The sequence below is a fragment of the Drosophila santomea genome, chromosome 3R (assembly GCF_016746245.2).
Source record: "Drosophila santomea strain STO CAGO 1482 chromosome 3R, Prin_Dsan_1.1, whole genome shotgun sequence".
Taxonomy (NCBI): Eukaryota; Metazoa; Arthropoda; class Insecta; order Diptera; family Drosophilidae; genus Drosophila; species Drosophila santomea.
In genome coordinates, this window is record NC_053019.2 from 16,906,422 (window position 1) to 16,919,778 (window position 13,357).

The 13,357-nt window shown below is 46.7% G+C and overlaps 3 protein-coding genes across 5 annotated transcripts; all 3 read right to left on the reverse strand.

Moving 5' to 3' along the window:
- Positions 1 to 1,040: 1,040 nt before the first annotated feature.
- Positions 1,041 to 1,667, reverse strand: LOC120454228. Its single transcript, XM_039639328.1, has one exon. It carries the CDS (start codon positions 1,665 to 1,667, stop codon positions 1,041 to 1,043), a length of 627 nt encoding a protein of 208 aa, XP_039495262.1.
- Positions 1,668 to 8,531: 6,864 nt separating this feature from the next.
- Positions 8,532 to 9,429, reverse strand: LOC120452074. The gene has a single exon (XM_039636138.2). The coding sequence runs from the start codon at positions 9,348 to 9,350 to the stop codon at positions 8,847 to 8,849; it is 504 nt and encodes a 167-aa protein (XP_039492072.1). The 5' UTR covers positions 9,351 to 9,429; the 3' UTR covers positions 8,532 to 8,846.
- A 1,206-nt stretch (positions 9,430 to 10,635) lies between these two features.
- Positions 10,636 to 12,855, reverse strand: LOC120453487. 3 transcript variants are annotated; one of them, XM_039638221.2, is made up of 2 exons: positions 12,729 to 12,855; positions 10,636 to 12,658 (listed from the first exon to the last, which is right to left on the reverse strand). In XM_039638221.2, exons 1-2 carry the CDS (start codon positions 12,764 to 12,766, stop codon positions 11,296 to 11,298), a joined length of 1,401 nt encoding a protein of 466 aa, XP_039494155.1. In that variant the 5' UTR covers positions 12,767 to 12,855; the 3' UTR covers positions 10,636 to 11,295. The 3 variants fall into 3 exon arrangements, with proteins under 3 accessions (XP_039494155.1, XP_039494157.1, XP_039494156.1); XM_039638223.2 differs by having other exon boundaries at positions 10,636 to 12,588; positions 12,646 to 12,790; XM_039638222.2 differs by having other exon boundaries at positions 10,636 to 12,796.
- Positions 12,856 to 13,357: the final 502 nt, after the last annotated feature.

The following is a 13,357-nucleotide window of genomic DNA, read 5'->3' on the forward strand; positions in this document are numbered from 1 at the left end:
ATATAAGTTATTATTTCGAGATATAAGGAAAACATCCATTGATCGCTATGAATGGCAAAACCCCAGGCCTCGGGCCAAACACTGTCCGCACCCAGCTGAAAAATTGCATTTGCATTTGCTAAATAATTTACCACACATACTGGCCCCGGGGCAGTTGTAAATTGAAGACAAATGGACGCAACCCACCCCCCAACCAACATCCCAAACCCATTGGGTTTGCAAAGAATTATATTTCTATATGGTTGTTTTCATGGTTGATGGTAACCCCGTCCCTTGGGAAACTTTTAAAGTTTGAGCCATGAGAGAGGCCAGTGGGCAAATGTTTTAAAACAAACACCAACGACCGCTCAGACTAATGACCCAAACTCCAGTGGCCAGTGGCCAGTGGCCAGTGGCCAAGTGGGCTGTGTGTTTTCCGCCCGCTGGACGCGTTGACGTGCTGTTAATTAATATTAAACTCATTTCCACATTCTGGCATTGAAATGCCAGCAGCAATCGCCGGACAGAAGATTCCGCCTCCCCGATTCCGGTCGCGTTTCATTGAATGTTGTGCTCAGCATGTGCGTGTGTGTATAATTATTTCACGGCTGTCCTGCTACATCCCACCTAACATCCTCCCAATCTCCCATCCTCCATTCCGAACTGGCCAAATTCACTAAGCCCATTAGTAGGTGTCCTACACATACGTGTGCAGGATTACTTAATGAGAAGGCCGTATATTTCGGACATCACATAATTCTGGCAAACTGTGTGCTTGTCATTTAAATTTAAGCGACTTAAGTGCGCTAGTGAGCCCGTTTGCATGTTGATTTCCCGCATTACGCATACGCCCCGTCAGCCAGCGTGTCCTTAATTACAATTGATAGTAATGGTGATGGTGATTCGCAGGCAGATCACGCAGCCAGTGCGCCAAAACTAATTAAAATGTTTATCAACTTTGTAATTGTCACACCCTAATTGTGGCAGCACGTGATACAATTCAATTCAATTCGAAATGAAACGAAACAAAACTGCTTATTTCAGTATCAGGAATCAGGTATTTATTCATTGACCTCCAGCAGCAGGCTGATCAGTTCCATGGGCGACTTTTTGCACCTGCTGGCATAGGCCGCCTGGCAGTCGCCGCCCCTCTGGCCAAAGTGCTCCGATGTGTGGTACTCCCGATCCGAGCTCTGTGCCAGCTGGTCCACCGAACTGGAGGGCCTGAGCACTATGTCCATGATCTCACCCAGCAGGCCGGATTCGTGGTTCAGCGGCACGGCGGCATGCTCACAAATCAGCCGGAGCAGACAACTCCGGCCGGGCAAGCCCATGTTCTCGATGACCATCTCGATGCCGCGGTAAATGATCCAGCGATATAGTGCTCCATAGGGGGAATCCTTCTCTTTCTCCCTGCCCGTAATAGCCATCGGCTTGAGGTAGACCCTGGTTATCTCCGTGGAGTTGGTGGGCAGATAGTACTCCGCCTTGAGCACATAGCCCGAGGTAACCGACTCAAAGTGCAGATTCTCCACGGGAATACCAATGCCGCCGATGAACTGCACACGCGTGGGACTCGTTGGCGGAAAGATCAGCGATCTGGTCAAGCGTTTCAGGTGACCCTCGCCGGAGCACAAGTGCATCCAGCTAAGGAACAGGTATATTCGTATAACAACTTCTAGTCTCATTTTGCTTCCGTTTGCTGCGAGAATCAGCGGTGAACTGAGCCATGCGTTTTCGCACCTCAACTCACTCACTTTCTTCTGGCGGCGGCTTGTTTGGCTTGTTTGTTTTGGCCAAAGAGAGTTTTTAAGGCCCGAATCCAGTGCAATTAGCACTTTGGTGGCAACTCCATGATCTAGTTAAACCAATTTCACTAACGACCATGAAACAGACGGCGCCAAAGTGCAGCCTAAAGAGTATTTCAAGAACTCCACCAACATGTTTAACCCTATCATCTCATTTAGTCGAGCACTTCAAAGCGCAAAAGCAGTTCAAATAATGTGAGCATCGTTTTCTGTAAATATTTACTCTATTCAAACGACTGCGACTTACACTCTTCTAGTGAGTAGGAATCACAAGTAATCCAACCAGTTTAGGCAACCTCACATGCAGTAAAGTAACTTAAGTTAAGTGCACAATTGCATGAACCGATGGAAAAGGATTGCTAAACGCGTATGAGGATTGCCTGCAAAATGTGTGAGCATGAGCATTGGCACTAAGACAGTAACCGAAGTGGCGGTATGATTCGGATTCGGATTGGGATGGGAATAGAGATGGAGGTGGAGATGGGGATTGGGTCTTTGGCTGGAATGCGGAGCGGAAGTTATGCCCTCAACGACTTGAGTAAGTTAAGTGAATTGCCGTTGCATCGGGCGCTGCAAGGCAAAAGAAGCGGAAAATGCGGGATGAGCTCTGAAAGGGCGTAGCCCGGGACTTGAGAAATACAAAAAAATAAAAAAAACAAAACAGCTACCCGGGGATGTGAAAGCACTTGGGTGACGACACTGACCTGGACAGGAAAACGAGAAATGCAACGATTGAGGGAGAGAGGCAGAGATTAGAGAAAAGCGGGAATCAGCACAAAAAAAAATACAAGAATATTGCCACTCCGCAGGGGGAAAATGGAAACGCATAAAAAGGACTGAAACTGTTGGAAAAACTAGTTGATTTCTCGATGTTCCTGCTGTCATTCTTACTCCGTCTAGACATTGTATTGTGTTCAGGGCTATTTATTAAGCTGGCGATTTAATGTGCAGATGGCAGTGCTCTAAAACAGATACTAAATATGGCAGAACACAGGGATCAACACATTCTAAAAAATTCTTCTAAAATTACTTGTCGAACTCAGCATCTTTAATATAACTTTCTTTTTCAAATGTAAAACCTAGACAAACATTAAATACATTTTAATTGCATTTATTTGACATTCGCCTGTCACTAAGTGCAGCTTTACCATCCTTTTGTAATCGGCTCTTTTATTTATTTTATACGTTTAGCATTAAAGTCGAAGTTAAATTTAAGGGAACTGTAACTAAGCGAATGCCTCTTTAAGTAGATGAAAAAGCAAGTAAGGGAAAAGTAATTTATCCATAGTTTTTCTTAACATTTCCGTTTCGGAAACTGGAGCACCGCGGAGGCAATAAAAAGTTGGACAATGCAATGCGGCAACGCGGAACTCGCAACTTGCAACTTGCAACTTGGATGGTGGCAGATGAGAAACCGCAACGGAGGCCACCAAACTTTCACCTGCAGCACTTTATGTGCATCGTTAACCGCTGCAGTGGTGAACTTCGGGCCAACAACTAGTATGCAAAATGAAGGCAAAACTCGCCCAAGGACAACGACTGGCTATCGATTCCCTTCGGTGGCAAGCCAAATCAATTATGTTGACAGGACACCAGGAGAACACCATGCGAGGTAATGCAAAGGTTATGCAGAGGTAAGCGTTTCAGTGAAACAGCTTAAATGCCAGAACGTTTGGGCGACGGGCGCACGTGTCGTATGCGTAATGAGCGTCCCTAAAACAGAAATGCATTCATCACCGCCTGGCTGGAAGTGGGTGGAAGTGGGTGGTGCTGTGTGCTGGGTGCTTGGAACTTTGCAAGTGTCGTCGTTGGGACATCTTGACCTCGCCGAGCCTCGAAATTACCTCGTTCGTGCTCCAGGGCGCCGCAAATCCTTTGGCCAAACGACGAGGAGAGCTCGTCTGGCAAATGAATGTGTCTTACTTATGCTTATTTAGTTTCTGGCCCAAAAGGAGCAGAAGCTGAAGCTGAAGCTAAGGCTAAAGCTAAATAGAGAGAGAGAGAGAGAGTGGGAATGGGCGTGGGTAATGAGTTAAATTATTATGCAAACGACGGCTCCATGTCTTCAGCTTGGAAATGTGTGCTCCACATAAACAAAACACTCGAAATGTGTGCCGGGGACAAACAGAGCTCCTGAAGCCAGTCGGCAGTAGGCAATAAAGGCAGTAGTTAGAGTAGCAGAGAAGAAGCTGCTTTCCGGGAGGCCAGGCGGCATAAATGTAGATTAGATTAGGAAGAGGAGGGGGAAAGCGGGGCAGGAAGCTGCTCACTCAATGCAAGTGGCATCATTTGGAGCACTCCGTGAATCTTCAGCACAGCACAAACACATACACACACCCACACCCTCTGCATCAATGCCAGCCATATTATTTATGGACTTTGCACACAATAATTGGCAAGCTTTCAGCTCCACAGCGCACTGGTCAGCAAAAGGACATTTCGCATTGGGATCGGAAATCAGAAATGGGAATGGTATGGGAATTGGATGGACTCTGGATGGGATTCGAAGTGGGAGTGGGATGGCTGGTTTGTTGACTCCAAAATAATTGTTCTGTTTTGCGAGGCTATAAAAAGCATCGACGAACAGGTGTACGTATTTGGCAATCAACTCGAATTTATGACAAGCAACAAACAAAGAAATTTCATTAAAAAAAAATTATATAAAAATCATTATTGTATCGACCATTAGGATGTCAGCTAATTGTATTAATTATTCAATTTAAGTTTTTATAGTAATTAATATTTAAAATATGCCAAAGGAAGTATAAAGGCAATTCAATTTGTTTTGTCATAATACTGCCAATTATAAAAATTGTATCAAATACGCGTGCAAATCATAAAAACAAAATTCCGCACTACTTGGGAAAAAAGAAATAAATGCATACCATACAAATTGTGAATTTTCCAACTAATTGGTTCACTGAAATAAAAGGAGAAATAGCGAGTTTAAAGGTTGGAACAATACTGCAAACTTTATTGCAAAAGAATGGCACTGACTTTGATGAGTTCTAAAATTTGCTGTCCCATGACATCCTTGATTTTGTCACAGGATTTCACACATGACACAATAACTTCCGAAGCGAAATCAATTTACAAGCCAAATATTTGGGCCATAAAAACGACAAGGCCCAAAAACTGGTTCTAATTATGCATGGTCACCATGCGGGTCACTTAACGAATTTGAATGCAAAGCTGGATGGGTCAAAAAGGTGTCCACGTGTCCTAGTCTACCAGTGTCCCAATGTCCAAGTGTCCACGTGTCCATGTGTCCATGTGCCCACGTATCCATGTTCCCGAATCTGTGTATGTATGCTCGTTTGGCACGGCCCGAATATGGGAAATGTATGCAAATGACCGGAAAACAGCAAACATTCTAATCGGATATTGTGTTTGTGTGCTTTTTGTTGATATGGAGTTGTCTGTGCTTGTTTTGCTGATTTCGAAGGGGCCAACTTAAATGCCATGCCAAAGGATAACCAGCCTGGGCCATAAGAAGGATTCAAGCAGATAGGAATGGATGGGTATTCGCAGGTAAGTTACTTTGTAGTCTGCCAGAAATATGACCCCATTAGAAAAATAACTTTGGAAATATCTAACGCGATTGAAGCTCTGTAAAATTAAAGTGCAAAATACGGAGAAGCTTCAGTTCCTAGCCTAATTGATTTGAATTTTATGTGAAATTACACGTTCCCCAGTAACAAGGTTACAGTCTGCCAAACTCTTATTAAAAGTTTCGGTGCTGACCAAAAGCTCTTTATTTGGACGTGTGGGTGAAGATGGCTGGAAGCCCTTTAAATGAGTTGAAATTGAAACACCCGGCCAGGACACGCTGGCAACTGTATTCAAATATTTAATCCAACCGGGCAGACTGCATTCACAATAAACCCAAACCCTGCCGCTCGCCCACTTGCCACCATCGGTGGCAGCCACATAAAGAACAGCTGTGTCCACCGTGCTGAATTTCATGACACACCGAATGAAAAACCCTGACTGGAGCATTGGGCTGGAACTGGGAACTGGGATGTGGATGTGGATGTGGAGCAGTTGGGGGAGTGGTGCTTAGGATGTCGACTCTCTGGCCTTTTCGTGTTTAATTGAGTTTGAAATAGGTGCCAGCTTCTCTGGCCTCCCAGCCGGTGGGCTCTGAAATTGGCTTAGTTGCGAGTTGCCATCGAAACAGAGAACCGAAGGATATATGAAAGGAGTGTGAGTGCAGCTGCCCTTTCATTTTCCAAATTTCACTTTAACATTAATGTAGTGGTTTCCAAAGATTTTGCGGGGGCATAAACAATAAGGAGTGACTGTAAAGTGGCTGCATGGCAATGTCAAAATGTAATCCTTAATCTGGCCAAATCCCAACCCTTTCCAGTAATTCCCCGTAATTCCGCTTTCTGTTTGCCCGGCAATCCTTTAGCCCAATTCATTTATTTCAATTGTTGCCGCAGCTTCCGCTGTTTGCCGACAAAAGGCCGTAGTCAACTATACGGCTATACGTAATAAGCACTTTTTTTTATTCGGGGCACATTGTGAACGCGGCAATTTTATTGTTTCCGGGGGCGTTCAGATCGGCAGTGGGTTTACTGTGGGCTAAGCCCCTACCTTTTTGCCAGAAATTATGGCCATGGGGTTTAAAGTGGCACAAAAAGAGGGCAACAGAAGTCGTGGTGATTTAAGCACAAAAAAACGTGTTCATTTACAATCAAAGTCATGTAGGTTTTATAAAGATTTCACATTACTATCTATTTTCTTTTTCTATGGTTATTGTTTCTGTACTGCAGTTTAAATATTGTAAAGGAGCTTAATACTTGTCACAACATCTTTATTATACACCCATTGTATGGAACTTCAGCTTTAATACGCCTACGCCCCCGCTTCACCCCAAATGGGCGTGGCTGATGGCGCCACGCGCCCTGAAATTTGCCTACATTCGTTTCATTTTATAACCCGAAACAAATAAAACAAAGCAAAGTTTTTCAACTTTTTGTTCAGTCCTCCTTGAATGACATCGTTGTCTGCCAACTTATTTTCATGTGCCAGCGAGGCAGCCGATTGAAGGCAAGCGCAAGCAGGTGCTGCCCGAAATTTACTTACCAAGTACTTACTTGCCTATTTCAAAAGCCATTTGTATAAACGGCAACGGTTTTGGGAGCCTCAAGTCCCCGAAGAAATGTAATAAAATAAGCCGCCACTTGGCAGCTGCATAAACAAATACCTGATAAAGATAGCTGGAAAGCTGGATATTCGGGTCCACTTTCTGGACCGGGGCCCCTCGAAAAAGTATTTGCATAAAATGTTGCAGCATTAGCGGCAGTCACTACACATTGGGACAATCCAGGGGGAATAGACGGCGATCCCGGTATTGTTCCGGTATTTTTTATTAAATTTTATTATTATGTTTTGCATAATTTTTGGCCTTTTTTTTTTTTTTTGTTAGCTGGCCAGAAATTAGAAGCGGTATGCCTTGGAGGACATTGCTGGCGAAGAACCCTTGGCATTCAGCCTAACTCCGACGATCCGGCCAAATACTTTTGGCAAGCTGGCGAAGTTCCTCAAGTGGAAGGCTTTGATTTAAATGTAGACAAATTCGCTTAATGCCCGCGAATTCAGCTCTTTAACGTTTTCCGCTTGCTGGGCAAAGAACTTGAATACAAGTCGAATAGCCAAAGCATATTTACAGCACCCCGGGGACTCGAAGGACTGCAAAGGAGTCAGGAGTCTGTAGTCAGGAGAAGACCAGAAAAATAGCCGCCAAAGTTGCTCACAGCGCGACCGCACGAAACTCGAATGCGACAATTAATTTCAGTGAATTATGACCGCAGAGTGGAAAATGGCGCTAATGTGACGGCCTTTGCCAATTTGCTGTTCGCTGTTTGCTCTCTGCAGTTTTTCCAGGCCACACCAGACCGACCGAAAAACACGAACAGCTGTCAGGGCATCCGTTTTTGTTGCCAGCCACGAATCTGCGACTTTGTGTCCGGCCAACTTTTTGGGTGGCACGGCGACCGCAGACCAAAATAGACAGTCGGTCCGGAGTTGGGGCTTCTGGTTCCCTGATTCCCCGATTCCCTGATTTCCCTGATTTCCCGCTTCCCAAGCGCCAGGACTTCCCAGGCGTGTCGTTTGCAATATGACAGCCAGAAACCGAACCGAACGGCACAACGCTGCGTATACGCGATATTCGCGAATGCAGCGAACCTTCGAAAATGTCACAGTCACGCCAATCGGAGCTTAGAAACGGTGTCGATCTCTGCCGCCATAATTCACAGCCAAACATTTCAGCACCACCAGCTCACACCGTTGCATGTAGCCATTGTTCGATGTTTTCCGTGCCCGGTGCCACAAAGAGGATGAAAGCTGGATAGCAGCGGGATTCACGGAAAAACGCAACAAAATGGCAACCGGAAAGTACGGCAAAAACACGCGGAAGTCGCGAGCTTAGCACGCTGAAAATGCTCGTAAAGTACAATGAACCGCAGAAGCTGGTGGGCGGCGTAGTCCTGGGATGGGATGTGGGTGAAGCCAAGTGGATTTCTGTCTTTGTGCCTGCGTCCTGGAAAACGCGAAGAGGTATGCTCAAAGTACTCAGCGGCTAAGTATTCCAGAAACAGATTTTAGACAAATCAGTTGAAGAACAGCAGTAAATGTTTCACTTCTCTCTCGATGTCTCTTGATTTTGAATCTTAAGTATTTTGTTTTTATTTTTAAGAAATTATTTAGCACCACACTAGAAGAAGAAAAATGTTGTTTACTACAACCTTTATAAGATCTCTTTATTAGTAAGCGTGCGGGTGGGTTTTAAAGTTTCTAAATGAATTGAATACCCCGTAATTCTTTGAAGTGGAAAAAGCGTTTAGCAAGAACGATGTGCGTAGCAGGTATCCACAATCCCTCACTCTCACTTGCATCCTGGTTTTTCCGCTGCACTTGGCACCATTTATCCTCCGTGAGTGACACTTTCAAGTGGGACAGATGGTGGAGATGGTGGAGATGCAGAGATGGAATACCCGACTCCTGCACTTCATTCCCGCTCCTAATTCGCTGACTGCAATGGCGAACGCTTTATAATAATTTAATGTTGTGCTGATCGCAGAAGTTCTTCAGATCCATGTAATTGCTGTAGGGAAAATTATCGGTGGTCTTCGACGTTTGGTGCAACACTTGGTTTTGATTCTCGTCTGTATGATGAAACTCCAGGCTCAGTTTGCGACCCTTGCAGATGGTGAACTCGCCCTCGTCGAACAGCTTTCGCCTCATCTCAAACGTGGGATCGGATGCACCCATGGATGCCACTTTTGGTTCCGGGGAGCTGCACACCGATGTCTCGCTTAATACCGATCGGATCAGACTCTCCGACTCCAATTTGGCCGTTAGAATGGAATGATCCAATTTCGGTTGTTTTTGCGGATATGGAGTGCCCGTTCCCTTGGAGCTTTTCAATCCATAATCGCGATTGCTGGTCGTTCGCTCCTCCAACTCGGAGGATTTCCTATAGAAACCAATGCCAAAGGCGAACTTCCTCTTCGGTTTGGGCTTCTTCGTATTTGGTGCATAACTTTTCTGCATTGTGTTTACGTATTTATGTTTTTTCTGTGTCACGTTCTGTGCCTTGTATTCTATTTAACTGACTTGTTCAGTTGTTAAGTATTTTCTAGGCCTACTAAAAAATGTTATAAGTTACATAGCAATAAAATTGGCATTGAAAATGTGGCTGATTGTTGGCCCAATAGCCAAGTTAAACCAAGTTGGGGTAATTACGTTAAAGTAAAGGCTAAAATGGGTCACAAAAGTCGACAATCTTGAAAACTATAAACAAATCAGGCTTCAGAAAACTTTCTGCCACCCGCTTGCGCCGAAAGTTGATGGCGCCCGCAGTTTGAAAGTTTTCCATTCAATTCACTTAAGACCCTTTTCGCCTTTCGCGTTTGCATTTTGATGCGGCAACATTTCCCCCAGAATCCCCATCCTCAAACCCATCCACTAACTCGTACCTTGATGGCCCAGTTCGCAGTGAACTTTCCCGGCCAAATGGATAACTGGGCGCAAAACCCACAGACGACGCCCAACGACCAACAAGCGACGACCAACGGAGTCGTTGCAGCTAATGGTGTTTATTGCATTTACTCCCCGGCTGCCACTTAAATCGGCGACACTGTGGGCGGCTTTGGTGGTCTACCAGGCTGGGTTGGGCTTTCGGCCAGGAGGAGGAGCAGCAGCGGACGGAGCAACACCTGCAGCTACGCAAATACCCCGCAGGCGGCAGACCAAGCACAACCGACTGTGGACTGTGGACTATGGACGATGGACTGCGGACTATGGACTGCGGACGATGGACTGCGGACTATGGACTGCGGACGATGGACTCCGGGCACACAGCTCCAGGCAGGTGCCTTCTCCGCTCGCGTGGAAGAAAGTGCAAAGTAAATGCACAACACAAAGTCTGCCTGGCGCCGCCTCTGGTGAGCAGGGGGCGTGGCATGTGGCAGGATGAAGGACGAAGGGCGACAGGCAGCCACAACTGCGGGTGCAGCCAAAAGAGCAACTCACCTGCCGCACCATCTACCATCTACCAGCCAGCCAAGCTGTTGTGGCACAGATTTGGCTGACGCAAAGTTTGATTAAATCACATGACAGGAAAGGATGAGGCGGAGGATGAGGGGATAAGGGATGGATGAGAAGGACGAGAAGGCTGCCCAACGACTTGTGGGACATGGATTCAAGTGGCTTGATACCACTGCACAAGGAAAAATGTATAAGCTGCATCAAAATGGCAAGATTAGCTTTGGGATTCAAAATGTTGAAATTTCATTGTGAGCGAGTTGAATGCCATACACTGGACCCTTACTAGAAATACATGAAAAGAAGACAAATTTTATTAAACAATTTAGACTTCATGGAAACTAATATTTCGATTTTCAGTGCAGTTCCACAGAGCCAATGAGCCACTGAGCCACTGACTGCGGGCGTCGAGCGTTGGGAAAGTAAATAAATTCATTAAACGTTTAGAGCTGGCCAGGTGAGTCCGTCGGTGGTGTGTGCCTTTTGTGCCTGGGTAAAATATTCAGTTACCCGGATTAAGTGGATTACCATTCAGCAAGCTGCATCGTCCCACAATCTCAGGATCTCTGGGACAAAGAATGGCTCGGCGGGATGGATATGGGGATATGGTAGCATTGCATTCAAATGCCTCTTTTTAGACGGACATTAACAGGAATTTAGGGTTCTTTTGTTCTTGGCTCTTCTTGCTGTTGGTGGATGGCGCACAAAGCTCCAAATCGAATCGATTCAATTCAATTGAAGTCGCATCTGGATACCACGACGCAGTCCGCGTTCCAATCACTTGAAATTTTTAGGAGTCCGGGAGGTGCAGGGATGAGGAAGGCAGAAGTGTCCTTCGTCAACAGACGATGCGTACAAACGGATGCGGATACACAAAACAGATAACATGTATGGATACAGACAGAACGAGGTGGACAGTCGAGTGACTGGATTCAGGATGCAGGCACTGTTGCTACTCGGCACATGGAGGATTATTCAGCAACAGCTCCCAGGTGTCCTCCTCCTCCGTCGACTCGGAGCTGTGCGTTTCATCGGAACGCGTGGCGTGGCAGCGATTGCACTTCGCCCGGTACCAGAAATTCATATTGAAGCATAACTTGCACAGCCAGTCGTTCCTCTGTGGCCGCCAACGACGCGGGCTACCGGCTCCTCCTCCGCCAGATCCCATCCAGCTACTCGCCCCGTTGCCCTGGACAGCGACCACCTTGTCCGCCTGGCAGCGATTGCAGCTGGAACGCCAGACGAAGTTGCTGTTCCGGCAGAGCATGCACACCCAATTGTCGCTGGCCGGCTTCCACTTCAGCGCCCGCTGGCGACGTTGGTGCTCCGGCGAGTTGAGCTCCCGCGGATAGCTGTACCGTACACTGCCCCGCCGGGTGGACAGGTAGGCGGGCAGCACGGTGAGCACCTGGCCCATGAACTTGGCTCCACTCAGACAACTAATCGCCGCCTGTGCGGAGAATGGACTCACGTAGGTAATGGTGGCTTCACCCTTCGAGCGTCCCGTCATCTTGTTCTTGTAGACGAAGATCTTCGGCTTGTTGGTCGACTCGTCCATCTTGATCACGCCCAGTTTGCCAAAGAACAGGATGATGTCGTTCTTGGTCACATTGAGGCGCATGCCCAGCACGAACACCGTTTCCGCCTGGATCACATACTGCTCCTGGCCGATGTTTATGTAGGGACAATGGCGCGGCAGTGGCAGGCGTGGCATGTAGTCGGCGGCGGTGCGCGGGAACACCATGTAGGATGTGTTGCCACCCATGCAGGGCGACTGCGGCGGCCTCTGCTGGTCAGTATCCTCCTCTGCAAGCTCCTCCATGTCCTCCATCTCATTCATCTCTGCCCGCTCCTCCAACTCGCCTTGGTTCATCTGCAGATCCTGTTCTGGCTCCGGCTCAGTGTCCATGCTCACGGACTCGCCCGAAGTCGTCGGGCATGAGGATGACGTGCTGGCCCCCAGCTGCTGCTCCGCCTCGCCACCGCAGAAGTGGTCATCCTCCTGGCCCAAGAGCAAGGATCCACTGGCATCGCCGCTGCCGTCCTCGAAGCGATAGAGATCACTGTACATGCCGCCTCTGGGACTCAGGCCGGAACTGGCACTTGCCTGCGGATTGGGGGCAGGTCCGAGGCCAAAGCCCAGTCCAGAACCCAATGCGGATCTGACCATGAAGCTGGCGTGGAACATCTGACTCTGGTGCTGCTGCTGCTGACCCTGCAGCTGTGGCGGTGGCGGTGACTGTGGCTGTGGCTGCTGGGTGTCCGGGTAATTTGGAGCGTAAAAAGAATTGGCATACACTACGCTGGCTGAGGTGCTATCCATGGTAGGTAAAAAATATAGGTAAAACTCCTGGTTGGCCCCACAACTGATGATCAAACACGAACCGATTCCTTTTAAAAACTACTGAAATCTTTGATAACATCCAAGAGACTAGGAGTATAAAAATGAACTGAGTTCCGGATCTAAGTTTCTCTGATAGATTGTGTAGTGGCCTACTTGGCTCCCATATTGTTCCAATTCAATCAAATGTTAAACCATTTATTTTCATTACTTTTGGATCAGAAAAACTGTGATGATACACAATACGTAATCATTTTTTCCACATCGTAATATAATCCAAAGTATTAACAATATCATTACTGCACATAAAAACCAACATATCAACCGTTTGATGCCAATGAAAATATTTAAAATAAAATCGACAGCAGCGGGATTAAATTGATTCAATTATGCGGAATTTGCTGAGTGAAAATGTATTAATGGCAAAAGTAAAAATGCAATATGGCCATCAAATTGGTTGGCACTTCCACGTCCATACCTTTCAAGTGATATGACCTGGTTTCGCCATCGACGCTAGTCGATAGTTGAAAGCGCGGAGAACTATGCAAATTTCCGTGATTGGCGGCTAAAACTGGATGCATCCAACCACTTTGGCTGCTCGCTGATGACTTTGCACTTCGCTTGCCATCGTCTTTGGAAAATTGATTCATAATTTCTGCACATTTTCACTTTA